At 45.0% G+C, this 27,321-nt stretch overlaps 1 protein-coding gene across 1 annotated transcript in view; it reads left to right on the top strand.

The window, feature by feature from the left end:
* SV2B (synaptic vesicle glycoprotein 2B) overlaps positions 1 to 27,321 on the top strand; it is a 95,220-nt gene that overhangs the window by 27,795 nt on the left and 40,104 nt on the right. Inside the window, exon 2 of the mRNA XM_019533757.1 lies at positions 24,922 to 25,799. Coding sequence (XP_019389302.1) covers positions 25,268 to 25,799 — 532 coding nt within the window. The 5' untranslated portion in view covers positions 24,922 to 25,267. The remainder of the gene's footprint in view (positions 1 to 24,921; positions 25,800 to 27,321) is intronic.

Here is a 27,321-nt window from a genome sequence, read left to right on the forward strand (position 1 = left end):
AACTGCTGTAGGGAAGTGTGTGAGTTTTTTCAGTCCAGAGGGGATGTCTGCATGGTTACAAACTGATTCAGCCTAGACAGGTTAGAGTAACCTGCAAAGTTTGAATCAATTCAGGCTCAGGCTTTTTTAATGTCTGTCCCTAGCTCTGATGTACATTCTCCCTTGGTTACATTGGATAGCTAGCTGATTTTTTTTTACTCAGTGTGCGACCATTGGGTTTCCTGTCATGGTGCCAGCTGGAACACAAGAGACCACACCAGTGTGAAAAGGAAGTTTGCTGACACTGCAAAAACACTTTCTCCCCGTTATGCACTTGCTGCTATAATATGCCTCCCATTTCTAGCTGTCAAGGGGCCCAACTGTGCTCTATTGTCAGAGCTGCCGGGGCCCAGGTGCGGACACATGTTCTTTAGGCACTGTGCAAAGGAGGAGACGGATTTTGTTCTGCTGAAAGTTGCTGCAGATGACTAAAGATCCAAGAGAAAAGTGAGTCTTGTACAGCATGCCCTCCATGCCCGAGTCTGCAATGTGATGCATTATATTATCAGTGGGAGTGGAGGGGGAGCAGCACGGTCCAAGAAGTGCTGAGGTCCTCACAGGATCAGGACCAAGTGTCAGATTCTGGTTGCTCTTATATGGATTCATAGAGGAAAATGGGAGGAACCAGGAAGGACAACAAGACAAGCCCAAGGGCCCGAACCCCAGCAAGCAGGTCAAAACACCCTTCTCTAAGGCGATGCGGCACTGTCGTCAGGGCTGTTGTGCCTAAGCACCTCCCCTAAAGACCCTGCATATCCCTACACGGGCAGATGAAACAAAGGCAGAGGGAGATTTAATCCCATAGGATAACCAGGCTTATTTAAAGTTGGATAAAGCTGGAAGGGGAGTAAATCATCAAGAGAGGGCTGAGTGGTACATCGAGCCAGTGCAAGCCTGCGAAACCCCACAGACAAAGGAAGCAGGATTGAGATGCATGGAAAGGGACTGGATGATCTGCTGGCAGTAACTTTCACTGAGCTGTTTTCTCAGTTGGGCTAATTAAGACCAGGGGCCAGCTGCCTGCATGCCAGCAGACCGAGCCTTTGCAAGAGTGACGGGCCCTCCGCCTGCACAGCCCATCTCGGGGCCGCCTCAGCGAGGCAGAAGGCGACACCAGCAGCTGTGGGGAAGCGCGAGTGCCAAGCGCGCAGCCGGTGGAAGCAGGTGCGGCGGCACAGGCTCCCTCCCTCGTGCAGTGCTTGGACTTCTGTGGGAAATGAAGGTCCGTATCAATGGCTGGCAGGCTCTGCTGAAAACTCCCTGATCCCTACCTCACCCACCTCGTACTGCTGCACTGAAACACCGGTCCGTCCACGCTGCTGGAGGGCTGAGTTGGGTGGAAGGAGACTGGGGAAGAGTCCCTTTATTGCAATATTTACATACTGGAACTAGCAATCCTATTACCCCAGCAGTGCTGAGCTCTGCCTCCGCTCCCCTCTATTCGGGCTACCCCTGCCCTCAGGCTCACACACCGAAGGCTGCTTCAGCTTTGCTGTACTCCCAGTTGAAAAAGCAAACCGTCCTTTCACCCTAATCTTGCCCCTTCCCTGACGATTTACTCCCTAAGCAGCTTATCTCACTATTATGCAGACAGGCTTGAGGAAGAGCTCCTCTGACTCAATAGTAATCAGCTAATGAGACCCCTGCATAGTCACTGGCCTTCTTATTATTCCCAAACAAGAAACTCCTTTCCTTCATCATCTCCATATCTTTACTGCAGGCTGTTGAGGAGAATCACAAGATGAACTCAGGTTGATGATGGGTAGGAGGTGGATGGGTCTATCTAAATGGCTTTGTCCTAGGTTGCAGTGCTGACCCTTGCTTGTATATGGCCGCCTGTGTTTCAGTTTCCTGTCCCAGTGAATAGTTTGGTTTCGCTGTACTCGACATCTCGATTATTCCAGGCTACTTTCCCTCCCTGCGCCCTCCAGTTTCACTGCCAACATTTTGGGCTAAACTTTGACTCGATGGCTGGATTCCTACTAGCTTTTAAAGTCAACATCTGGCTTTCATTTCAGTTTTTATAGGCCAGTAATTGTAAAGCTGTTAGGTTATGCTGTAGACATATAGAAACAGCCTCCACAGACAGTAGATTATTATTAAGCAATAGGATAGGGCACTTCAATTCAACATTGAAGTTGTCTAGTAACAGCAGGGCCTGTCACTGTGCAAGGCTTTAGGACAGGAAATGAGGAGGAATTATATATGTCCACTCAAAAGTGCTGGTAGAGCTGAAGTATCACAGGGGGTGTTAACAGGTGTGATGCTTTAATGCACATTAGCCTATTTTAATGCTCATTAAAGCATCACAAAAAGTGCACTTTTGCTAATGCGCCTTTTTCCAATATCTCACATTGGAGGTATTCCATTTAATGCACATTAGCAAAAGTGGATTAATGAATGTGTAAGTGTAAGGAGCGGAGCTGGATCTTGGTCAGAATTCTGGGTTGAATACTTTTACTTAAAAAAAATACCACAAGAACCTAAATAACCACCAGAAGCATCTGTTTTACCTCCCGGAAACGTGGCACCCCCAGCAGCACAGCCCCCTACTACAGCCCAGGACTCAACGCTGCTTCTTTGGGAAGAGTCTTGCAGTTCCCTGGCAGATCACTCACGCAAGCGTCCTCGCCTGGCTCTGTGTACAGGGAGAGCTGACGGGATCAGAGCCGTGGGTAAGAGTGGGGGATCGGTGCCGAGCTCGGAGCACGTCCCTGCAGGCCAAAGCCAGCGTACAGCAAAAATTCCAAAGTTCACTCAAAGTCCAGGCGAAGGATAAGTGACCCAGTTCATGTATGATAAGAGCTGACCTTCCTCTTCACTGAAACCTCCACTCAAACCAAACCTTTCCAGGAGCTTGATAAGGCTCTTTCTTTTTTGTTTTGTTTTATTTTGTTTTTTTTCTTAGCTTCCGTTTTGTGGATACAGCTCAAGTGGAAAGTAGAAATGCCGAAAGCCCCTGAGAAAGGCTTGTGGTATTTTTGACCCTGATAAAATCAGTGTTCCCAGAATGGCTTAAAAAGGCTCAGTCCTTGTGAGAGCAATTTCTCCATCAGAGTGGTTTGAGAAACACCATCTGAACTCTCGAGGGCTGAACCTCTGAATTTATCCCTCAGTCATTAAGATGTTCAGGACGCTCTTTGCAGCTCTCCTCCTATCCAAGGTACCTATGATATGGCTCCATTACTGTGTGTGGACAGAGCGCACGCTATGGATGGTAAAGAACCTCACAACCTTGAATGCACGTATCCTTACAATACTCCTGTGAAATGTGGCAGTCCCATTAACCCCATTTTATAGATGGGGAACTGAGGCCTGGAGAGCCTGAATGATTTGCCTAAGGTCACACTGGATGACTCGCAGAAATGAGAATCCTTTGCTGGTTTCCTAAACTCTGGCCCATCCTTATTCTCTCTGAATCCCAGGAAGTTATGCCCATGTGGTAGATTGCAATGTCGCTCACCTTGTCAGCTTTTTCGCATGCCCCAGAAAATTCACAGGTGAAGCATAAGTAAAAATAACTTCTTACCACACATGGTAGATGGATAACAGTTTCACTATAACTTCTGCCCTTCGCACCACGCCCCTACCCACAAGCACCAGTCAAGGTAAGCAATAAATAATGAGTTGTGTCAGTCGGAAAGTATCAATAAATCTGCCTCTTGCCCCAGCGGGCGATTTGGAGGATTTTCTCCTTGCGTACACACCAAGCCATTGCAGCACAGGCTGGTGATATATTGCAGCTATTAATTTCCAGAGCTGAAGCCTCCTCATCATTTATCTTAATGCCCAGCCTGAAAGCAGGAATTTACTCAGCTGCGGGAGAGGTGAGGGCACAGCCTTTGCACTGGAAGTTTTAAAAAGTCTGATTGTGGAGATATTGTGCTTTTCGACTAGCTCAAGGCAATGTTATTTTCCAACTCCCGAGAGGCCTACACAGCAGCTGCAGCACTTTGCACCATGGTCCCATTGGCTCAGGTGAGCCAAAGAGGGTTGGATGAGGGCAGTGCTTGGACAGTGAGGTCAGTGGGTCTGCCCCATTGTGGCTGCAGACTCTCTAGGCATGGGTGACAGCTTAACTTATTCCCCATCTAACCCTTGCACAGTACAACTTCCCTGCACATCAGCAGCTGCCGCTCTTCATTCTCTCTGCCTTTCTATTCTGTCACCACCTTCCTGTCTTTCTAGTCTGTCACCCACTTCTCTTCTCTCACTGTGAGCTTCACTGTTGCTCTTTCTTGCTTGTTTGCCTGTCAGTGTTATCTAAAGCATTTATGGTATCTCTCTCCTCTCTTCCTTTCCCTCTTTCCAGTCCCCTTCCTTTCTTCCCTAGTCATGGGAAGACAGCCTGACCACCACTGTGTTGCTTAAGCTTGTAAGGCTGTTTTGCAAGAAGGGCCACTAGAGGAGTCATTAGGGAATACAGGGCATTTGCTAAGACCCCGTATAAGGCATGTTGCTGGCACGTTCGGTCAGCTCTGTGAAGCACACTGTGCACAAGTCCAGCCAGCTCCCTCCAGAGGGGCTGCTGTATGCAGTGCTTCTGTGTGCCCTTAGTTCCAAGAGTGCCATGAGTTGCTTCGATATGAAGGTTACCATATGAGGGTAAAGTCTGACTATAAATTATGCATCCTTGTGAACACATTAGCCGTGTAATGCTGCTGTATGCAAGGCACAGAATTCTCTGCCAAGTCAGTGCCGGGATGTGCAGTGGCCTGAAGCACCTTCAGCTTGCATACTCAGCCGCGCGGAAAAACTTCCTATCCTCCTGAATTCCTGCCGCATGCTTATGTCAGTCAGGCCTTTACGAACTTGTGTGTAGAACATAAGCAATATGCACTTCTGCATTAAGCTGGGACAAGCTTAATGCAGCTTCCACTGCTACCAGCCAGGGAAGGCTCACCTTGTAGGTTTGCACCCCAGCATCCTTGCTTTACCTTGGCTATAGTAAGGGTGGGTCGGACAACCAGCTAATAGACTTTCCCTGGTGATCACAGATGCTGCAGAGAGGAGGTCTGACCTGACAGCCCCTCTCCCCACCGCCCAGCCTTGCTAGTGTCCTACCAAGAACAGAGTCAAAAGATATGCAGTATAAATATTGGTGAACTAAAATCCATTATCCCAGTACTTTTCCTGCTAAATACCCTTGGAGTGAACCTTAGAAGTGAGCATCTATTAACATTCACTGCTGCCTGTGTGTATATTTCTGTAGAGGCAGGGTACATTAGGAACCGTGTTTCAGACTCTGATTGTTTTAGCAGCCACAAGGCAGTTGTGTTGGTGGAGTTCCAGGAAAAAAAGAAAGATACTGAGCTTTAGGGATAGAACCAAGTTCTTATTTAATCTAACCCGTAGTATTATAATAACTTTGGGTCCTGAGATTTTATCGTACAGCAGCACTGAAGGGAAACATAAATACAAAACCTATTAGTGTCATGGGAGCACTGTTATGGGCCCAGGCACCGAGGACCTCTTGGGATGCAGTTTAATTCGGGGACATCTGCTGAGAACGTACACTTTCTTCACTGGAGCTGGCAAGCAATATTCTCCAGAGACAATGCCTGAAACTGATGCCTGGTAAGGAAAGGCATGCTCTTAATATCTAGAAACAGTTCTTAACAGTGAAATCTCATAGCCCACGGACTCCTTAGCCCTAGAGCCATGGACAACTGAACCTGGGATTTCACAGGAGACCCTGCTAGAAAGCACGCTAGAGAGAGCTATTGACCGCTGCGGTACAAGAGGTAACTTCACAGATCTTTGCTTTCTGTCAACCAGGGGAAGTCAGGTCCACAGAGATATATGGGAAGATGGTCAAGGGAAAGCCAGTGGTGACATTTCTATCTAGTGTCTGAGTTGCTACAGTTGTTTCTCATGTTAAGTAATTAATTATAAAGGAAATATCATGCATCTTGGATACTACCATGTGGTAATTATTGACAGATAATGATTTTTTTAGCCATTGCTACTGTCCACAACTGTGTAAAGACAGCCTTCAGGAGACGTGCAGGGTATAATGCTGAAATTCCTAGAAAGAGAACGGTGTTTGATGGAAAAATTTGAGCATAGGGTTGAATGGTTGCTTGGGAAAATGTATGGGGTGTAAATTCCGTGTGTTAGGGTGAGCTGCAAAGAGGCATGAAGATTGGCAGGAGATATTCAAGGGCGATGGAAGGAGTGTAGGCAGTAAGATGCAGAGTCTACACTATGGATTGCAAAGGGGTACATACTGACTGAAAGCCACTGTCTGTTTCTGTCTGTTAGTGGAAGACAGCATAAATGGAAGTGTTTTAATTAGATACTTAATGAAGATACCTATACAAGTGCAAATCCCTCTGCAAGAGGATAAAATGTGTAACCCCACTACGAGTAGCATCAGCTTTCAAGACTGACTGTCACTGGAGCAAATCTGCTCATCCCTGTCATGTATTAATGAATTTGTTAATTAGGTAGCTCATTATTTAATAACAGAGAGTGAAAGAGTAATGAAAGAAAAGTCCCCTCTGTAGCTAGAGGCATGTCTTTGCCAATATGTTAAGCAGCTCCTTGTTAATAAAGCACATCTTGCTGTTTGCGGCAGGCAAGACTTGCTGAGTTGCAGGGAGTTTGTTTTAAAGGCTATCAGCTTACAATCAGACCACTTCGGGCTGTGAACCTGTCCCAGCTCATAAGACAACAAAAGCTTAGTTGTCCAAGGGGAACCCTCTAAAGCAGGGGTGGGCAAATGGCAGCCTGCGGGCCAGATACGGCCCACCAAGCCATTCTATCTGGCCTGCGGGGCCCCTAAAAATTTTAGAAAATTAATGCTTATTTGCCCCGGCTGCCTGTCATGCAGCCCTCGATGGCTTGCCAAAACTCAGTAAGCGGGTCTCTGCCCAAAATAATTGCCCACCCCTGCTCTAAATGAAATACAGGCATTGGTCAGAAGAGCCAGGGGTAGCTAGTACCTACATGATTCCTTCTTAGTCTGTGCTAAACTGGTGCATCAGCATGAAGCTGGCATATTCATGAGCTATGACATCTTTCAGCCTCTCACCCCTTACAGTTGGGTGGATATTAGGGCACTAGCTGAAAACTTGGCAGACTTGGGTTCTCTCAAGTCCATTGTCTGCCACAGACCTCAGGGAAGACATTTAAGGCTAAATCCTTTCTGTTTCTAAGTGTCACTTATGTAACAGTGTGACTTCAATTCTTGATTGTTACACACAGCTTAGATTCTGTTTCTGCCTGAGCAGCTAATTTGCCCTGTGCTTCTCTTCTAAGCAGGCTCAAGGGGTGCACTCCCAGAGGGATGGTGGACAAGTGTATTGAAAGCTGTCCTGCGGGGAAGCGGAAGCTGCATTCTACTCTGGGCCCAAAGAGCAGAAACTGTTCCACTCTGGTTTATCCATTGTATCCAATGAATTGTAAATGCAAGGTGCAGAAAAGCAACTGAGTGCAGGGGCCAGAGTACAGGGCAGCATCCATGTCACTAAGCCATCCTCCCTCTGGCTTGTTTTCCTCCTCCTGGCCGTACATATAGAATCATAGAAAATTAGGGTTGAAAAGGACCTCATGAGGTTATCTAGTCCAACCCCCTGCATGAAGCAGGACTGTCCCCAACTAAATCATGCCAGCTAGAGCTTTGTTGAGCCAGGCCTTAAAAACCTCCAAGGATGGAGATTCCACCACCTCTCTAAGAAACCCATTTCAGTACTTTACCACCCTTCTAGTGAGAGAGTTTTTCTTAATATCTAACCTAAACTTCCCTTGTTACAGCCTGAGACCATTGCTCCTTGTTATGTTATTTGCCACCACTGGCCATGTATAGACGAAATGAGGGGCATGTGTGCATGACACTTTAAAGCGGGTTAAATGCTTTTGCAGCGCTTTAATGGTGTTGGTGTTTGCACGCATCGGCGGTGTATTACACAGTAATTCCTGCTCCTGTAGGAAATTCAGCAGCGTAATGCACCTTAAATGACTCTGAGGTGTTTTAGTTTGCTGCCTTGCAGCTGCAGAGAGAAGCACCAGGCTCCGTGCAGCTCAGGGGCTCTGAAGAAAGCCCTGCAGGCAGCCTGGCAGCAGCCTGGGAAGGCAGGCTCTGCCCAAGCAAGGCAGCAAGCCTGATCTTCTTTCTCCCCCTGGAGCCTGCCTGCCTGCCTGAGCTGCACAGGGACCCCATGCTTCCCTCCATGGCTGCAGTGCCCCCCGGGACCGCCCAAGCCGGGTGCCTGTGGGTGGGTGCCGCCTGGGGGTCAGGCTGCTGCCACCACGGAGGGAAGCACCAACCCCTCCACCTGCAGCCCAGGGACCGCTCTGCCCACTGACAGCTTGCCCTCCCCTTCCTGCCACCGGAGAGGCAGGTAAGTTCAGCTGTTTGCACAACATGGGGCTTTATAGGGTCCTAAATTGAAGCGGTATTTTTAAAAACCCACTGCTTCAATTCAGGGCCCCCATTTCATCTACACACACCAACTGAAAACAGTCCAGCTCCATCCTCTCTTGAACCACCCTTCAGGTGGTTTTGAACCACCGAGGTTCTACTGCTCTCCCCAGCTTTACGTCAGCCACAGACTTGCTGATGGTGCGCTCCATCCCATCTTTCAGATAGTGAATAAAGATATTGAACAAAACTGGCCCTGGGACCAGCCCCTGGGGTTCTCCACTTGATACTGGCTGCTAAACAGGCGTTGAGCCATTGATCACTACCTATTCAGCCTGACGATCCAGCCAGCTTTCTATCCGCATTACAGTCCATTCATCCAACCCATACTTCCTCATCTTGCTTGCACGAATGCTGTGGGAGACAGTATCAAAAGCCTTGCTGAAGTCAAGATATATCATGCCCACTGCTTTCTCTGCATCCAGACAGCCAGTTATCAGATTATAGAAGGCAATCAGATTGGTCAGGCATGGTTTGCATTTGGTGAATCCATGCTGACTGTTCCTGGTCACTTCCTTCTCCTCCCAGTGCTTAGAAATGGATTCCTTGAGGACCTGCTCCATGATGTTTCCAGGGACTGAGGTGAGGCTGACTGGTCTTAGTTCCCTGGATCCTCCTTCTTCTCTTTCTTAAAGATGAGCACTATATTTGCCTTTTTCCAGTCACCCAGGACCTCCCCCAGTTGCTACAAGTTCTCAAAGATAATGGCCTGCAGCTCTGCAATCACATCAGACAATCCCTCAGCACCCTTGGACACATTGCATCTGGCCCCATGGACTTGTACATGTCCAACTGTTCTAAAACGTCTCTAACCTGTTCTTTCACCTCTGGGAGCTGCTCATCTTCTCCCCAAACTGTGCTGCCCAGTGCAGTGGTCTGGGAGCTGACCTTGCCTGTGAAGACTGAGGTAAAAAAGGCACTGAGCACTTCAGTCTTTTCCTCAACATCTGCTACTAGGTTGCCTCCCTCATTCGGTAATGGACCCACACTTTCCCTGACCTTCCTCTTGTTGCTAACTTACCTGTAGAAACCCTTCTTGCTACCCCTTATGTCCCTTGCTAGCTGCAACTCCAGTTGCACTTTGGTCTTCCTGATTTCATCCCTGCATGCCTGAGCAATATTGTTATACTCCTCCCTAGTCATCTGTCTCAACTTCCGCTCCTGTTAAGCTTTCTTTTTGTGTTTAAATTCACTGAAGAGTTCTCTGCTAAGCCAAGTTGGTCGCCTGCCATATTTTCTATTCTTCCTGCGCAGAGGGATGGTTTGTTCCTGCATCCTCGTAAGGTTTCTTTAAAGTACAGCCAGCGCTTCGGGACTCCTTTCCCCCTCAGACTGCCCTCCCAGGGGATTCTGCCCATCAGCTCCCTGCAGGAGTCAAAATCTGCTTTTCTGAAGTCCAGGGTCCAGACTCTGCTGCTCTTCTTTCTTCCTTTTGTCAGGATCATGAACCTGAGCATCTCATGATCACTGCTGCCCAAATTGCCATCCACTTCTACGTCTCCCACAAATGCTTCCCGGTTTGTGAGCAGCTGGTTAAGAAGAGCATGGCTCCTAGTTGGTCTCTCCAACACTTGCACCAGGAAGTTGTCCCCATGTTGTCCCCTGTCACTGCCAGGAGGCCAGTTTCAAGAGGAGAGCTAGAGAGTGCCCTGGTCAGTGTTAACCCATGGCCTGGTGGTCTGAGTGCATTACTGGGAATTGGAAGTTGTGGGTTCAAGAAAATAGTCTCCAAACTGTGAACAAATCCCCTACGTTGTAGTGACATGGCTAGTTATGTGTGGGTGCCATGTAAGGATGTAGAGGTGACAGGATTTAGTCCTTAGTCTCTAAGCCTCAGTCCCCCCTCTATATATTGTGGATACCAGCACTTCCTTACCTGACTGTGACACTAAAGTGAGGATAAATGCATTAAACTGTGAGGTGTACATGGGGCTGCATGGATAAATACCTAAAGGAAGTTTGAAGAGACCATGGCACCATTCTCATGACCAAGGCTGAGAGTCCCGACAGGTTGGCTAGGTCCCAGAGCAGGCAATTACATTGCAGTTACTCCTTTTATGGCCCTGAACAAATTATTCTTCTTACCTCCCCAGAAGTCCAGCCCTTGGAGCCAGTGACCGTTTTCTGTTCCCAGACACCCCTGCTCCCTGATGTTGTTCTCTTCCCCTTCACCATTTTCTTTCTCACTGAATTCTCAGCTGCGATTTTTCTTCCCCGTCTGTTAGTTATGTATTAGCTGCCTTTATGCCATCTGTTTCAGTTCACCGTCCATATTCAGCCCATCAATTGACCTGTCATGGCCTTTTGCCTGCCCCTTCATATGTAGACTAGTTTTCCTTAGCCCGTCTACTCCACTGTTTCACAGCTGTGTGACATGGTCTTACCAAGACTGTTATTTAATATTATGTTTCACAAACAGTCTCCTTATTATTCTGCAGCCTTTAGAAAGCTGTTTATTCTTCAGATAACGCTGATAATTGTTACTTGTTTCATCTGTTATATCAGCTCGGTGCCAGCTTAGCATAGGCACATACTGTCTTAGACTTGACCTTTAAAAGCATCCATACCCGTAGGAACATTGAGTTTAAAAATGTAATAGCTCCTTAACAATCTGTACCACTTTTTGATGCTCAGTTCAAAACACAAGCACAAGGAAGTACAAGCTAGGGTCTAGGCTCAACCCACAGAACATTTCACTGTGAAGATTGCTGTTACGTGACGCAATGGCACTTTTAATCGTTGCTGAGAATATGTGTTTTAATGGAAACCACACACCAGTCCTGGTGGGTGTAGGCAGAAAAGAAAACATGCCAGACTGCTGGGTTCCTGGTGTATGGTGGAAAGACATCAGATGTACTGCTTCAGCAGAGAATCAAATGAAATAACATTTTCCTAGTTTTCTTCTGTGTGTCGTTTTATGTGGAAAGGCACGTCAGGCTCTAAGGAGAAACGCTACCAGTCTTTTGAATGTTTGGGTCTTAAAAGGAAAGATGCTGCCATGACTCTAAGTGGAACCATACAACTAAGCATCTATAAAGACCTGGAGGGCTATGGCAATACACAGGAAGCCAAGTCTACGGTCCACTCTATCTACTTTGTGCCACTTGTGTGGTACGAGGCACCTGATTCAGGATAGAAATAGCTAGGAGGGAATTTTCCTGATTAGCAGAATTTTGTATGTGCAAGGCGAGCAAGGGGCAGCTGGGGTGAGGAAAGTGAAAAGGGGTGTGGAGGGAGCAGAGGTCTTTTACAGCAATTATCCATTGGCATAAATTAGAGAAAGTGCCCAACTACTCTTCCTTACAGGACAGGAAACTAAACTACAACCTGCTCCATGCACACTTTCCTACCCTTCCCCGCACCAGGTGCAGTGATCAGCCCAAGGTGTTTGATTGTAGCAAATGTCCACTCTCTTTAGATGTACTGAGAGGCACATGGGGTGAAACCCAAATGCCCTTGGTCACCGTGGGCCAAGAGGAAATGGAGATAAATCCAGGAGAACTGGGCTTCCTGAAAGGGGCTTCCTGTTACGCTGATGCAACAAGTGTGTGGGGAATCCTGGTCCCACTGAGATGTCCCTCTCCTGCCTATCATGCCTGTGTTTTACTGGTACCTCATTGCAGTATTGAAAAATAAGTCTAAATATAAAGAGGTCATTTTAAAGGTGCTTTGCAGAATCATTAGGGGGCCCAAAGATAAAATGTATTGCGCAACTCTTAACTGTTCCTTATAGAATCATACATTGAACAAAAGTGCTACCATGAATCACTGAGTCCTTTTCTTGGACTATATATTGCATTTCTTTACCTTGCAACATACTGTCACTGTAAATGGGGTTTCTAAAAGTACCTTCATTGCTTAGAAGCATTCAAAATCAGTATACGTCCTCTACCCTGAGTCATTTAGGTGCCGATCCCACCCTTAAAGCTTTCCAATCTGACAATAAATTGGAGTCCATAACTTTCCAATCTGACAATAAAACCGATTAAAAATGCAATTACTTTCCATATCCCCACTCCCCGCTCCACTAAGTATTAACCACTTGGATCACATTGCAACATTAATGTTCCATTTCAAGTGTTTCCATTTCTCACTGTTTGATCACATCAAATAAAATTGCTTTGTATTTGGTCTTTGCAGCATGAAATAGGAGTGCAGAAATAGACCATAGGCCTATTAGATAGAAACTCATCCAGTATAAGTTGGGGTAATTCCATCAGTGATTTTACATCTATTTACACCAAATTCGTCAAACTGTCAGGATAAGTTACTTATCTCCTACTCTCCTCATGCATCATTATAGAATCTGCATTAGTGCAATGAAGTAATATATGACCACTTCATCATCACTGGTACCTTAGTCACCTTAGTTACTGCTGTACGAGTATGAAATAAAAAATAACAAACAAACCACTTGGTATGCACATACAAGAAAAAAAAAACCCCTGCAGTCAATAAATTGAGCTAATCCAACAACAATATGACAATACTATAAATTATTTTTTCTATTAAATTATTCATCTTTATGGCACACTAAATTGCTCAAGCTCTGTTTTCTCTACACCCTGGATACATCATTACTACCTTCCAACCAATCTATAATGCAGAAGCAGTAAATAAATGAGCACCATCCAGGAGAGAGAAAAAACATAGCAGTATCTCAAAACAAATCTGTAGTCTTGCATTGAGTGGTGGAGTTTTACTCTACCTGCCTCACCTGCCTCACAGAAGAGAAACCAGGAGGTGCTCTCTGTGGTACTGAAAGCCATTTCTTGGCACTAGCTGATATGAAGTCAATGACCTTCAGACAGCTTTCTGTTCATAGGACCTGTAACTCGTAGCTGCTTATTCAGAATTTGTGACCCAGCTAGTTTATTTAATAAGCTCCACTTAATGCTTTTTTTTCTGGCTTGTATCAGAGTATCCATCAAATAACTTCCTGATTGCAAACAAGTCTTTTATTTTTCAATAAATACCATACTTTTCAATTAAACAACACTGGGCAATACCTCCCTTACCAGACACTCAGAGAAAATGTTTGAAAAAGTAAACCCTATTACAGCTTGTTCTGGCCTGGTTTTTTTTAAAATCTGGCCTTCTATTTTACAGCTGAATTTGACTCCCACAAATAAGTTCACTTTCAGTTGAATGTACCTGTACCCATGTCTAACAGGGAAGGTAGATGGGCCTAAGGATTCATGTTGGGGAAGTTCAAGTCTAGCATGACGGTTGCTTGTTCTCTCCTTTAACGCAGACCAGGTGAGATCCAGTGAAACCAACTGAAAGTCTTTTGACTGTAGATTTGAAGAGAAACAAAAGGAATTAGATATAATTCTTTAAGGTGATGTCTGCTATTGCCGATCTGCCCGTATCCATCTGCAAGCATCTGTCATAGGCCCCGTGCAGAAAGCAGCAGACAGTGGGCCCAATCCTTAGCTGATGAAAATCAGCACAGATTCACTGACTTCAACAGAAGCAGGCTGATTTACACCAGCTCGTGAACTGGCTATGGGAAAATCCCAAGGGATTCATCTCTCATCATTTCCATGTGACTAGGTTTTTTGGATGGGATGGATGAAACATGGAGCAAACAGCTGAAAATCCACAACAGAAGAGGTGGGATATATTTTGAACAAGCCAGGCATAATCCCCTAACGTTTCACGAGGCTGGTAGTGATTTAGATGAGCTGATATTTTCTTCCCCACTAACTTTGTCTAAACGTGTTCAAAGCCATATGGCTTAATACATTTCCCCTTGTCCTCTGTATGCTTATTATTCCAGTTGGTTCTGGCAGTAAAATAGAAATTCCTAAAGTGAATCAAGAGTTTGATTCTAGAGTCAGACTGAAGATTAAGAGCTCATTTCTAAAGGGGGTGGCATAAGATGGATTTATTGTACTGGAAGGTGAAATTCACAGCTCGTGTTTCTAAGCAATGGAAGTTGTTCTTTGTACCAGTCATTCTCTCAAGAGCTTTCATGCTCCCTTTACAGGCCCTAACCCTTTTCCTATCACCTTTCACCCCAGTCTCTACCCCTGAAGTGTCTTTCTGATATCTAGCCTTTTTGCTTGTGCCCCTCTTGGTATCTTCACTCTCTTTAAGCTTCTTGCTGTATTGCTGTCTTGGATCCTTCCTCAGCATTGCTCCATAGGTCTACAAATCTCATCTTCTGGTGCATCATCCATCTTTTCAGTCAAATTGCCCCTTGAACTATACTTCTTTAGTAGGGCTCATCATGGGAATAAAAATTGCTTTATTAACAACAAACAGATCTGTACCTCCCGGTGACATGATGATTATGGCTGTTTTTCAATGGGTATGATAAAGCTAATTGATACATAAAATATCTTAGTTGTACAATGTGATTACGATTCCACTTGTGTTAAGTACTGAAGTCTCTCACAGTCCCATAGTAAGGACAAAAGATAGTAGCTGATATAGCTGCAAAGAATTCAGTATTTGTAGCGATCATCTTGATCTGATCTCCCAAGGGCCTTGTTTTCCAGATAAGATAAGTAGTTTACCTCTTGAGAGAAGGCATCAGGGAAGATACAGCATTGCTCAGATGTTGTAGCTGTTGAATCTTGCATCTGGGATTGAAACATTTGCATTAGCAAATGGGAGAGGCCAGGTCCTTAGAAAGCACAGCCTCATTTACAGAGAAAATGCAGACTCATTCACATAGGAAGTCTGGCCTTATTTAGCCAGCAGAAGTGCCATTTTCTTTCAATTAATCACTAGACTGTAGAGCCATCTTTCTTAGCATTCATTCTTGTTTCCAGCAGAAGAGACTGTTGCTCACAGAATAATGTCAGATATCAGGAAAATGTTGATGAATTATTTTTGGTCAGAATATACCAGTTCCTCAAATCACCAACTACTGATTGGAAAGTGGCAGTATTGACAAATTTCATTTTAACATTTTTTGGGGGGGAGAGGGAGGGCTCAGCATTGTCAAAACAGCCCATTGAGGCGCTCTAAATGCAGAGCTTTGTTTTGTGATTTAAAACAACTTTTTATGTGGAAATTTGAATTTGTACATACAAAAAGGGGGGAAAAGAGTTAAATTAAAATGGAACCTTTAGAAATGATGGAAAATAATGGCTTTGGACAGACTCAGTCTGAATCCCCCCCCCCCTGCCATTATTGCTTTGCCAATTTTTTTTTTTTGTGTATCCTAATATGGGAGAGGGGAAAAAAATGAATAAAATCTCAGTAACTCCTGGGATGGGAATATCATGTTCCATTTAGCTCTCCTAACACATGCTATTATTTAAATCAGTGGCACTAAACCTTTTGGGCCTGGAGGCCAGATGAGGCGCATGGGGCTGGTCTATGTGCTAGATTGGACCCTGTGTGCCTGGATCAGGCTCTGGGGCCCTGCACCACCCCTGCCCAGTCCTGCAGGCAGGAATCAGGCTCTGAGAGCACTCTGCTGCTCCTGCACTCTGGGCTTGGCCCCACACTGCCCTTTGTGTCTGCATTAGCACACAGCACCACGGCCTGGAGGGCTCTCCACGGACACATGGGGAGCCCCACTGGCTGGACTCTGGCCTGTGGATTGGCAGTTGAGCACCCCTGGTCTAAATGCTTTACTCAGACCAATTCCCATTTGTCTTCTGGATATGAGGGGCTAGGGGGTAATGCAATCACTGGGAAGAAGGGTGTACCTGGGGAGAAGAAACCCACATCATACCTATAGGCTCAGCAGTGCCACACTCACTAGCACCATAACTAAAAGAGACTTGGGGGTCATGACTGACCACAAGATGAACATGACCCACCAATGCAATGCTGCCGCCAGCAAAGCAAATAAAACTCTGGCTTGCATCTACTGATGCATCTCAAGCAAAAGTGAAGAGGTCATCCTCCCGCTTTACTTGGCCTTGGTGAGGCCGCAGCTGGAGTACTGCATCCAGTTCTGGGCTCCACACTTAAGAAAGGATGTGGAGAAGTTTGAGAGAGTCCAGAGGGGAGCCACATGATTAGAGGTCAAGAGAGCAGGCCTTATGAGGAGAGGCTGACAGGCATGGGACTCTTCAGCTTGGAGAAGCAAAGGCACATGGAGGACTTGGTGGCAGCCTATAAGTATGTAAGAGGTGTGCATCAGGAGCTGGGAGAACATCTGTTCACCAGGATACCCCAAGGGAAGACAAGGTCTAATGGTCACAAACTATTGGAAGACCGTTTTAGACTGGACATAAGGAAAAACTTTACCATCTCAGTCTCCAGAGTCTGGAATAAACTCCCTGCAGAAGTGATGCAAGCGCCTACTCTGGATACCTTTGAGAATCACTTGGATGCTTATCTTGCTGGGGTGACCTGACCCCAGATGACTTCCTGCCCCTGGGGCAGCGGGGTGGACCTAATGATCTCATGAGGTCCCTTCCAGCCCTAATATCTATGAAATCTATGAAACCTCATACAGCTCCTAAACAATGCCCACCTGTTTGCTGACACAGTTATGTAGGCTATTTACTATGCAAATATACAAAGTACAGTACAAGAGGTTGCATGAAGCAGTAGTCATCAGAACTGATATGGGTTAGGGTGTGATTTAGTTTTAAGGTCAGATTAGATGTAATGCTGAATGTATCTGCCAACCTGTGGTTCCAAGCTGTTAGCCTTTCTTCACCAGATCCGCCAAATATTAAAAAAAGTTAGGATTTTAGGTTCCCATCATGGGTTGTCATTAGCAGGGAGGATGGGTCTGTCTGACTGGGGGCTTTGCTGGAAGTGGGAATAAAAGAAGCAGGTGGGATCTATCTGCCAGAATATAGAACTATCTTTTCCCAAAACTGCAGGATTTATTTACATCTTCTGTTTTGAGTGCTTTACATTTTAAATTGACCTGCCTTTTCAAAAGCCACCCTCAGCTTTCTGAGAAGGAAAAACAGACAGGCCCTATATACCTCTCATTAAAGGCCAGACTCATGCGGTTCGGACCATTCCACACTTTACTCAATAAAGTCCCTCTTTGAATTATTTCTGTGCTAGACCCTTATTTTATTCTCGAATCCAGCTGAAGTCACCTGCTTGTAAAACAGGGAAGTGAAGCGGAAAAAATATTGCAGTGCAAACAAGAGGAAAACAGCCCATTTCATTTCATTCTAGCAAAATGGAAAAAATGGCTCAAAGCATTATGGGAGTCCCCTAAAGATTATGATGTTCAAGTGAAATCAAAGAATACCAACACAGTGTATTAACTAAAATATATCCATTCTCCTTTGCTTCCTCTGCTTTGGGTAAGCAGTTCATGAAAATTATACATCGGAGGGTTTTTTTCTTCAGTTTTGAATTGCCTACCATCTCCCAAGGCCCTCTCTTGGAACTGAGATGGTTCAGGCCATTAAATTAATCTTTAAGTGAGCAAATAAAACAAGCAAAACTCGAGAGGAAGTAATACAAATTGGGGGAAGGGGGGAGGAAACAGTGAAGGTGAGATTGATTCAGACATTCATGGCTCTGTTGCCTGCATGCATGATGTGGAGCTTCAGCTGCTGGGAGCTGCAGAATAGGGCAGTGGGTCTCAACCTTTTTAGATTTGAGGCATCCCTTGATAGACTTGAGGCACTGAGGCACCCCTTGATAGACTTAAGGTATCCCTCAAAAATATCAGTTCTTAGCATTCACTCATTTTTTGACTATAGAAAAATAATAGGGCAATTCTTCTGTTGCAAAGAAGTTAGAAGGTTCACAACAGATCAGAATGGTTTTGACACTATGTAATCCTATATGAAATTTCTGGGTTGATCTTGTGAATCATGTTGGCACACCTAACGGTGCTACAATTTTATGGCACTCCACGGCACCCCTGAAAGGATCTCACGGCACCCTGGTTGGGAGTCACTGGCATAAAGTCTATGGAAGAGAGGCCCTGAACTATTGGAGAGAAACGTATCTGTGAGAAAAAAAGAAGGAAAGGAATGCATGTAGAGTGGTAGATGAAGGTGCAGAGCAAGAGATTTATCGAGGTCATTCCAAAGGAAACCTTATATTATAAGTGACAGAGAAACCTATTTCAGAGAGAATTCATAGTTTACTGAGTCCATTGATCATAGCTCTACAAACAGAAAGAAGCAAAGGCCTTGTAGCTAAACTATAGGGTTCAATGGCTCCTTCTGCTACAGTCTCTCTTATGGAAATCACTTAACCTCACAGGGTCTCAGTTCCAGTTACTTAGTTAGGCTGTAAAAATCTTTGGGTAAGAGCTGTTTCATTGTCTTCAATGGCTTCATCCAGTGTCTGAGTACCCGACTAATGCATTCATTCCCATGAGGTTAGGACAGGGTCAGTTCCAGTTGGGTAACTGAGATGCTGAAAGGCTAAGTGATTTGCCCGAAGCCACCAAGAAAGTCAGCACTAAAGCAGCAAAATGAATACGTATCGCCCACTATTGCCCTAACCACGGGAGCAGCTTTCATCTCGTATATGAGAAGAAGCATGGGACCTAGTACACTACTGCTGCCTCAGCTGGGTCCTTTTGATGCTACTTTGCTACATTTAATAATAACCATATACATGCAGACCCTCCCGAAGTCCAGGATATTGTCCAGTGGGAGTTGCATGTTCTCAGCTTCTCTGAGACTCTGGCCCTGTGTGCATATAAATGAACCCATTACCTGCATCAACTTTAATAGTTCTGTTGAGATTAGAACATCAGACGAGTGCATCTGTAGGATTTCCTTTCTCTTCAAGGAGAAAAATGTCCTCCTTGTCTCGTTATACAGCCTACTTTTTGACTGCAGAGTGTCCTTATGGCCACCATAGGAGTTGGGCTTCTTCCCAACCCTGCCAGCAGAAAGCAGCTCTTGGGGCAGGGGAGGTGGGAAACTTTGCTGAAGGAGCTATCCTGGAGACAGCATGTTAAACTGATCAGCCATCTGCTTCAGGGGACTATTCTGGTGGATGCTACAGATCCCCAGAAAATGTTTCTGAGAGTCCTTCTCACTTCCTCTTAGCGTTTCTCTTCCTTCCTCATCCCCCACACACATACTCTCTCTCCTTATTCTCCTTTCTCTTTTTCCGCAGCTTTAGTTTTTGAGAGCATCCCTTGCTTCAACCTGGAAGCACAGGGCTCTGAATTTTAACTCTATAGGACTTATTTTTCCCTCTCTGTGTGCACACACACTTGCACACACTTTTGAAAGAAGAGCATGCAGATTCCCCAGTCTGGGAACATATAGATCCACTTCCAGTCACTGTCCCTAGGACTGGATTTATAGCAAAAGCGTCTTAACTAACAACAGATACACTCAATCTACTAATGCTAACTGCCCCACTCCAAGGCTTTCTTATGTCCTGTCACCAGAGAGAAGAGAGAACGCATCTTCCCGATGAATAATCTCCTATGTGGAGCCCCTTTCCAGGCCTTGCCTCATTCCAGCTCTCTCTCTGCATAGGAAGCTTGATGATATTCTGTAGGTTATAAGCTTATGCCTGGGGATGTACCTTGAAATTACCCTACTTACAAGGTCCTAGGCCAATAATGGAGGTACTGTGACATTTGCATTTGTCCCCAGCTCCAGTGCTTTGGAACACAAAATATTTCTGGAGCAATGGTGCTCAAGCTATCTGGCCCTGTGGGTTGGATGTGCAGTGCAGGGTCAGCCCATGGGCCCAGTCCTGCATGCAGGGGCAGCTCGTAAGGTCGGTGTGTGGGTGTGACCTTGAGTGCTGGCTTAACCCCATTCAGTTCTGGATCTGGCTCTGGAGCAATCTGGCGCACAGATCCAGCTGCAGCATGGCCCCATGTGGCAGTGCTATCATCTACCCTGTGGGGTTCATCATGGACCTGAAAATTTGGCAGCAGGCAAGCAGGGGTAGTGTTAATTGCTGCGGCACTGGGAGCCATGGCAATTAATGCTGCCATCACTCCCCTGCTGCTTCAGGTGGGGTCCTGCTGCTGCTCCCGCGAGTCCAGAAATTTGGTGGCAAGGGTAGTATGGTGTCATGGACCCATGCAGTTGTGGGAGTGGAAACAAGGTCAGTAGCATGAAAATTCTTCAGTATTTAGTGGTATGTAGGATATGTGGGACAACTGCAGGGCAAGTGGGATTTAGAGCTGAGGAAATTTTTAGACACCTGACTATGGAGAACCCTAAAACAGAGGAAGATTAGCTCATCTTGCAGTTATGGGGTACTTGAAGGGCAAGAAACTAATGACTGATGGTATAAGTATATGCAACAGAGAAAGGCTTTTATGTAAAACACAGTGGTGGTAGCCAGTGGGTGGCTAGTGTCACTTTAGATCAAAGCAGACTTGTTGGCAAAGTAGTTGCATGTTACAGTGAATATATTCTCTGGGATTCTGCAAATGCTGTAGTAATAGAGAGCTCTGCTCTGGGGCAGGGTGCACTTCTCCTATTCCAAACCCCAGAAAATGTTGCTAGACATTGTCTGTGGAAATAACCGATTTACCTCTAGTCTCTAGCAGAACTACAAAATGAAGAAAAACTCAGAGGCCAATGAGAAGCTGTGATGACCCTGGGCTACTGCTAGGGTTGCCCAGACCACAACCTTGCAGTCTGTAAAATAAATGTGAACTGGAAAGCTTTTGACTTACCAAGACTTGAATTCTGCATTGCGTTTTTGTTCTGCAACAGATGCTATCACTAGCCAATAAGACAATACCAACAGGGTGTGAACATGTACATTTGGGACCCTGTCCGAAGGGGAACATTTTAAAAGGGCAGCAGCTGGCATGTTCTCATTCTTGCATGTAAACAAACCAAGAACAATTCTGATGTAGCAAAACTGCTCCAGCTTTAACATGAATTCATCCAGGTTTAAAGTTGGAGCAGTTTTGCTACATTTACACCATTCTCTATTGGTTCGGACCTAGCCATTAGAACATACCAGCTGCTGCCTTTTTAAAACATTCCCCATTTGAAAGGGCCCCAGATGTCCATGCGTCCACACCAAGAGACATGCATTCCCCGTATTCCTTGATGTACTGGCGCCATGCTGTAGAAAACAATTCTACTTTGGATTCTCCAATGAGTCTCTCCTGTCTCTTCCAGCTCCTGGACATCTATTATTGTAGGTGGTGTAGGGAACCCCCAGCTCAAATCTTGGTATTGAAAATTAGTTAAAATGATGTTGTCTTCTTATGCATATATTTGCTTTTATGTATATATTTGCCTAGGCTTACATTCTGTGACTGAACTGGGGTTTGAAATTGTCCTGCCGATTTTGAACCTGTGAATGTTTGCTAATGGCATATTATGTTTTCATTTAGAAAGAAAGCTTTTTGGTTCCTTTTATAGAACAAGTAGCATAGAACAATTCTTTATATCCAGAAAAGCAAGCAGCAGTTGAAATACATTGAGGTCACACACTCTGCTTTGACAGGCTGAGACCTGGGTCACTTTGAACCATAACCTGCCAACAAATGCTACATGAAGAGTTCAGTAATAGGTTCTGCTGTTTCTTAGGATTCACTGTGGCAGGGAATATTGTTCCTTTTGTTTAAAACCCTGCCCCCCCCTTTTTTTAAAGAAAATATGTCTCTGTGGAATTCAGTTTTCACTGAATCCAAGAACATAATGTTCACCCCTGGCATGAGTCTTAGTATAATAGAGGCTATTTCACAAATGAGATGTTTTTTCAGCTCTCCAGCAGCCTGGGTATTTTTCAAACTAACACTAGAAGCCCCTTAGCAATGAAACGAGTGCTGTAAAACCTATTAAGTGCCTCTGATGGCTGTCAAATGTATTAACTCCCTTGCATATAAACAGACCAAGACTAGATGCAAATGTTTTTCCTGACTTAGATGTGTGCCTCGGTCTCTTGATCTTTCTGACTTGATGGAACCTCTTCCGTGCTGCTAGGGTTGTGGGGGTTTTTTGTTTCTTTTTCGTTATCAGTTGCTCTCTGAGTCTTGGAAAATGGCCCGGCTTCCTTTTTAACCTAATGTAAAATGTATGGGGTGATTCAGCAAAAAGAAAGGGAATGGAGAAACTTGCTTAATGCAGCGACAAATGTCAGGGGAGCTACAGCAGTGAGGGATGGCCTTGCAGTGTTTGCTGAGAAGTGCTGGCTTCCTGGATCTTAAAGGGAAAGCATCTTTTTTGCAGGTCTTATGGTTAATGAAATGCATGCCTTAAGCTGCACATGTGATCCTGAAAGAAATCAGTGGAGAGCCTAGCATCCTGGTCTGCTTCCAGCCAAAAGATGCTTGTTTTCCCTAGGTTTCTTTTAAGGCAAAAGGTCTTTCTAAAAGGCTGATTGTGCCTGGGTGGGGAGGAGCAGTCAGGCCTTGGGCACTCAAGAAGCGGTGGCGTCAGACGACAGAGGTGTGCCTTGGAGGGATCCACAATATTCAGTCCTCAACTTTGGCTCACTCTTCTCTGTAGTCTGTCCCAGACCTAGGAAACCTCCTACTTAGCTTCTTATAGGTCATGCCTCAAGAGATTAGGGTCGATCACTGCCAGGGGGCCAAGTTTTATAAGCACTTAATACTGGGCCACTAATTTGCTGTAAGACGTGGTCGTCAAATGACTAGTTCCTCAGTGACTGTTGGAAGTGAGGTCATTCTTGAACGCTCAAAGGCTAATGAGAACAAATCCAACCCAGCAGTGGTGGAGACAGGCATGCTGTACTCAGTTACAACAACATCCTTGGCATGTATACAGTGCCATGAGAAAGGGGTTTGTGCCCGAAAGTTTGCAATTAAATAATTTTTTGTTTTGCAAACATCTAGTTCGCCTAATAAAAGGTATCACCTTTGCCACGAGTTCTGATTCCACGAGGTTACTCTGTGAGTGTCCGGCCTTACCATGCTCCCAGAAAGGCTTATGATGCCACTTCCGGGGGAATCGTATTAAGGGAACTTGCCCAGATCTATGAAGCAGCAGGTGGTTCAAAAGTGAGCCTGGAAGTATCAGGCCACATACGTAGCATTGCACTGGAAAAGAGTAACAGGAAGCTGCCTCTTTAAAAGGATATATGCTTGCCCAGCATGCTCACACTTCCTGCTGGTAGCAAGCTCCATTAACAGGTTTGACGAGTTCTCTGGTAAATGAGCTAGTGAGCAGATCTATCATAGGGCGCCGCAGCAACAGGAAGGAAACCTGTTTACTCTGCATGCAGCTCCTTAGGGTGTTGCATACATATCTCAGCAGGACGCTCGGGGCTTTTCATAAATGCTTGGGGCTTCTTGGTGGACCCCTATACATACACAAAGGGATTCTTTTCAAGGCAGCAAAAAAAGGCCTAGTTCTGCATGCGTAGGCTATATTTGACTTGACAGCAGCATTTTCCATGCTGATTGGGCTTTAATTCCCTTAATTTCCTTCTGGCATGAACATTTGAGAAGGTTTATTTTGTGACGTTTATTTTCTGACTCGTACATCTTTTTAGTTTTATGGCATTTCCACCGTGTCTAGGTGGCGGGGATAATATTCTGAAGTGGAGAGAGTCTGCATTGCTAGTTAGAATACCAGCTTTGCACGTTAAACTCTGCTGACACTTATACGCAGTTTGTGCGTGCATACATTTACACGCATACAACATCACAGTGCCCACAGGCTCCACATCAATATAGCTATGTCATTCCATGGCTTATTCATTTATTTAGGCTAGAACCAGACAGCAGAAACTAAGTGTCTAGCATGTCTGCTGTGCTTTAACTCTTCTAGCGTGATTCTCTGTTTATTTACCAGTGATCCTTTTCTTCCAAAGCCTTTATTTTCAGTTGTGCACAGGGACAAATGCCAGAGAGCCAACTGGTTGCAATTCACTTGAAAAAATAATTGAATCCAGGTGTTCACAATCTGAGACTATTTATAAATGATTTGGCTTTGCTCAGTTTTCTCCGAAGAGGGTGATGATTTCATATTAACTTCATTTGTTCCTTGCTGTGAAAACTTCTCATCCAGTGGCTTTAGACTTGGAATAAACAGGGCAAAGTTAAATGAGAATCTCTCTCTTCACTTGTGTTCTCTTCCTGGTCTTTCTGCAAAGCGAAGGGACACCTATGAAAGCAAAATCCATGTAATAAAATTGGATCTGGGCTTTGGTTTAAAAAAAAGTATAGTTCAGGTTATTTTAGTTATGATGAGAGTCTAAAATACCATAATTACTAGCTCCAGATAGGCAGACAGAGATGTTGTAGTAACCTAAAAGCACTGACTGATCAGCACTACTTAATATTCTCAATGAAGCCCTAGGATGAGTTTTGGAGGCAGGACTTCTTGGGATGACATTGTGTGGTTCAAAGTAGGCACCATGCCGCATGCTGCCCCCAGCTTACTTAAAGCATTCATATGACTGGGATGGGGGGGACCAGAAGTGGGGCTGGGTTGGGCTTTACCTATTTGTAAAATGCAGCAATAAACCCCAACTTTTCCGTCTTCTTTTTTTTCTTTGGAGATTCAAAAGGATGTATATTTAACTCTGTGCGTTTCCCTCCTCTTTGGGCTGCTGTTTCATCACTATTGCTTTCTCATTCTCAGATCATGACCTTCATCAGCACAATGAATCTGAAAAACAAGCAACCTGCCAAGTCCTCTTAGCTCCTGGTTGAACAAACTTGCTGATCCTTCACTTATCTCTTGCCAATGACCAAGCTACACATTCCCTCCTCCTGAAGAAAGCAAGTCAAAAATTAGAGCTGAAACGTGAAACTTTAAGAAAAGCCCTCTCAGAAGCTCTTCTTTCAAGATTTACTCTTTTTTAAGCCGCGTGAACTTTGCATCAAGTCCGTTTTCTAGACAAGATCTGTTTGTGTAGCTGATACCAGAAATTGCACACACAAATAAACTATATATATAGAGAGAGAGAGTAAAAATTACGCTCAGAATGGATGATAGGTATAGAAACAATGCAAACCTGTATCAAGGGGCTAAGGATATAGCACGAGAGATGAACCAAGTGTCAGAGGACTACAGATATCAGGATAGTAGCTATGAAGGGTATGCACCCAGTGATGGCTATTACCACGGTGGCAATGAGCCAGCTCAAGAAGAAGATGCCCAGAGTGATGCCACAGAAGGGCATGACGAAGATGACGAAGTCTATGAGGGAGAATATCAGGGCATCCCTCACCCAGATGACATTAAAGGCAAGCAGAAGAAGAAAGCCGCTGGTGTGGCTGATGATTATAGAGACCATGCGGATCTCATGGCACAGAGGATGGAGGATGAGGAACAGCTTGCCCACCAATATGAAAACATCATTGAAGAGTGTGGCCACGGGCGCTTCCAGTGGACACTCTTCTTTGTTCTAGGCTTGGCGCTGATGGCGGATGGAATCGAGGTGTTTGTGGTTGGGTTTGTGCTACCCAGTGCCGAGAAGGATATGTGCTTGTCCAGTTCAAACAAAGGGATGCTCGGTAAGTGCCTTTAACTACTTTCCTCAAGCAGCATGCAGCAGGGCTGGATTTAACCATTATCTTATTTCTTAAAGTGGGGGCACCCAGGACCTTCATTTCATGCACGCTCATGGGACTGAGGACAGCTACGTGCACTCCCATGACAAGGAAGCTGCTCAAAAACAACACAGAGCTGTGCCCTCACCCAGCCCTGTCTGGGCTGCGAGTCTCACACTTACAGCTTGGGAAAAACTCAGATTTCCTCCATTATGCAGTCTCATCTGTAGTGTTCAGAAAGGAAGCTTATTTATACAAAATCATGAGCATCATGGAAGGACAAGCAAGCAGGAGGGTTACAAGAGACATTCCCAACCTCAGCCCTCAGGGAACCAGATTTCAGTTCTTTAATGGCTAAATTTTAATGAGCAGCTCACAAACCAGTATTCTCCAGGTACAAGGGAACCTAACACGTATGAGTCGGTTTCATTATACAGGGTCTTCATAAAGTCTGTGTGCACATTTAAACTTTAATGACTTAGGTTGTAGGTATGATAGAAACAATCTGTAAATGGTATTTCAAAGCAAATTTATTAAAGTTCTAGGACAACTCGAGTACACAATGCTAGACTTCAACATAACCACTGTTTTCTTCTCACAGCTGATATGGACTTCAATTCTGCTAGCCATAGGACAGTTTACCTTCTCGTCTACAGTAGCCATTTTTTGTTTGTCAAAGGATGTGAAATAAGAAAAAATGTGTTATTACTTATGAAGTCTAGCATTGTGTACTCTAGTTGTCCTAAAACTTTAATACATTTGCTTTTAAATCCTGTTTACAGATTGGTTCTATCATACCTACAGCCTACATTATTAAAGTTTAACAGCGCACAAGGACTTTATGAAGAGCCTGTATATTAAGCTATACACTGTGAGTGGGGAGAATCTCTTGTGCTGAGATTCATTTGCTTGCATGTTCCATTCCCAGGATGTTAGACTTCCCTTAAACTCCTATTTATTTTTGTTACATGGGATCTTCCTATTTAGTTGTCCGTCTAGCTCTCTTTGCCTTGAAAGCATACATATTGCTGCAAGATTGACTTTATCTGTGTATTGATCTGGCTGCACGCCTGTCTATAAATTTAAATCATGCCTGCCACTGAGGTACTGAGTGTTGCATAAGGGAAAGAGGGATTTTTCTCATCAAGGATGAAGAGTGCTGAGTAGGTGAGGATGGAGATTGACATTGGAGGACAGGGAAGAAAGCTCTTATATGGGATTTGCTGAACATTTTCTGTTGAGGTTTTTTTGTAAGAAGTCCACCTTCTCGGCAGCTAGTGCAATGTGAGCCAGCCTTGTCTCCTCTGTCTTTTTAGATTACAAGCTCTTTTGCAATGAGGTTCTGCTATGGAGTGAGTGCACTTACTCCATAGCAAAGTCTGCAGTGAGAAAACAGAGACGAGTGTGAACCAGGACCCCAATGTTCAGCTGGTCTGGACGATCTCCACCCCCGAGTGCTGAGGGAATTAGCTGAGGTCATTGCGGG

Source organism: Crocodylus porosus, unplaced genomic scaffold (genome assembly GCF_001723895.1).
Source record: "Crocodylus porosus isolate Cpor-Errol unplaced genomic scaffold, CroPor_comp1, whole genome shotgun sequence".
NCBI classification, from domain to species: Eukaryota; Metazoa; Chordata; order Crocodylia; family Crocodylidae; genus Crocodylus; species Crocodylus porosus.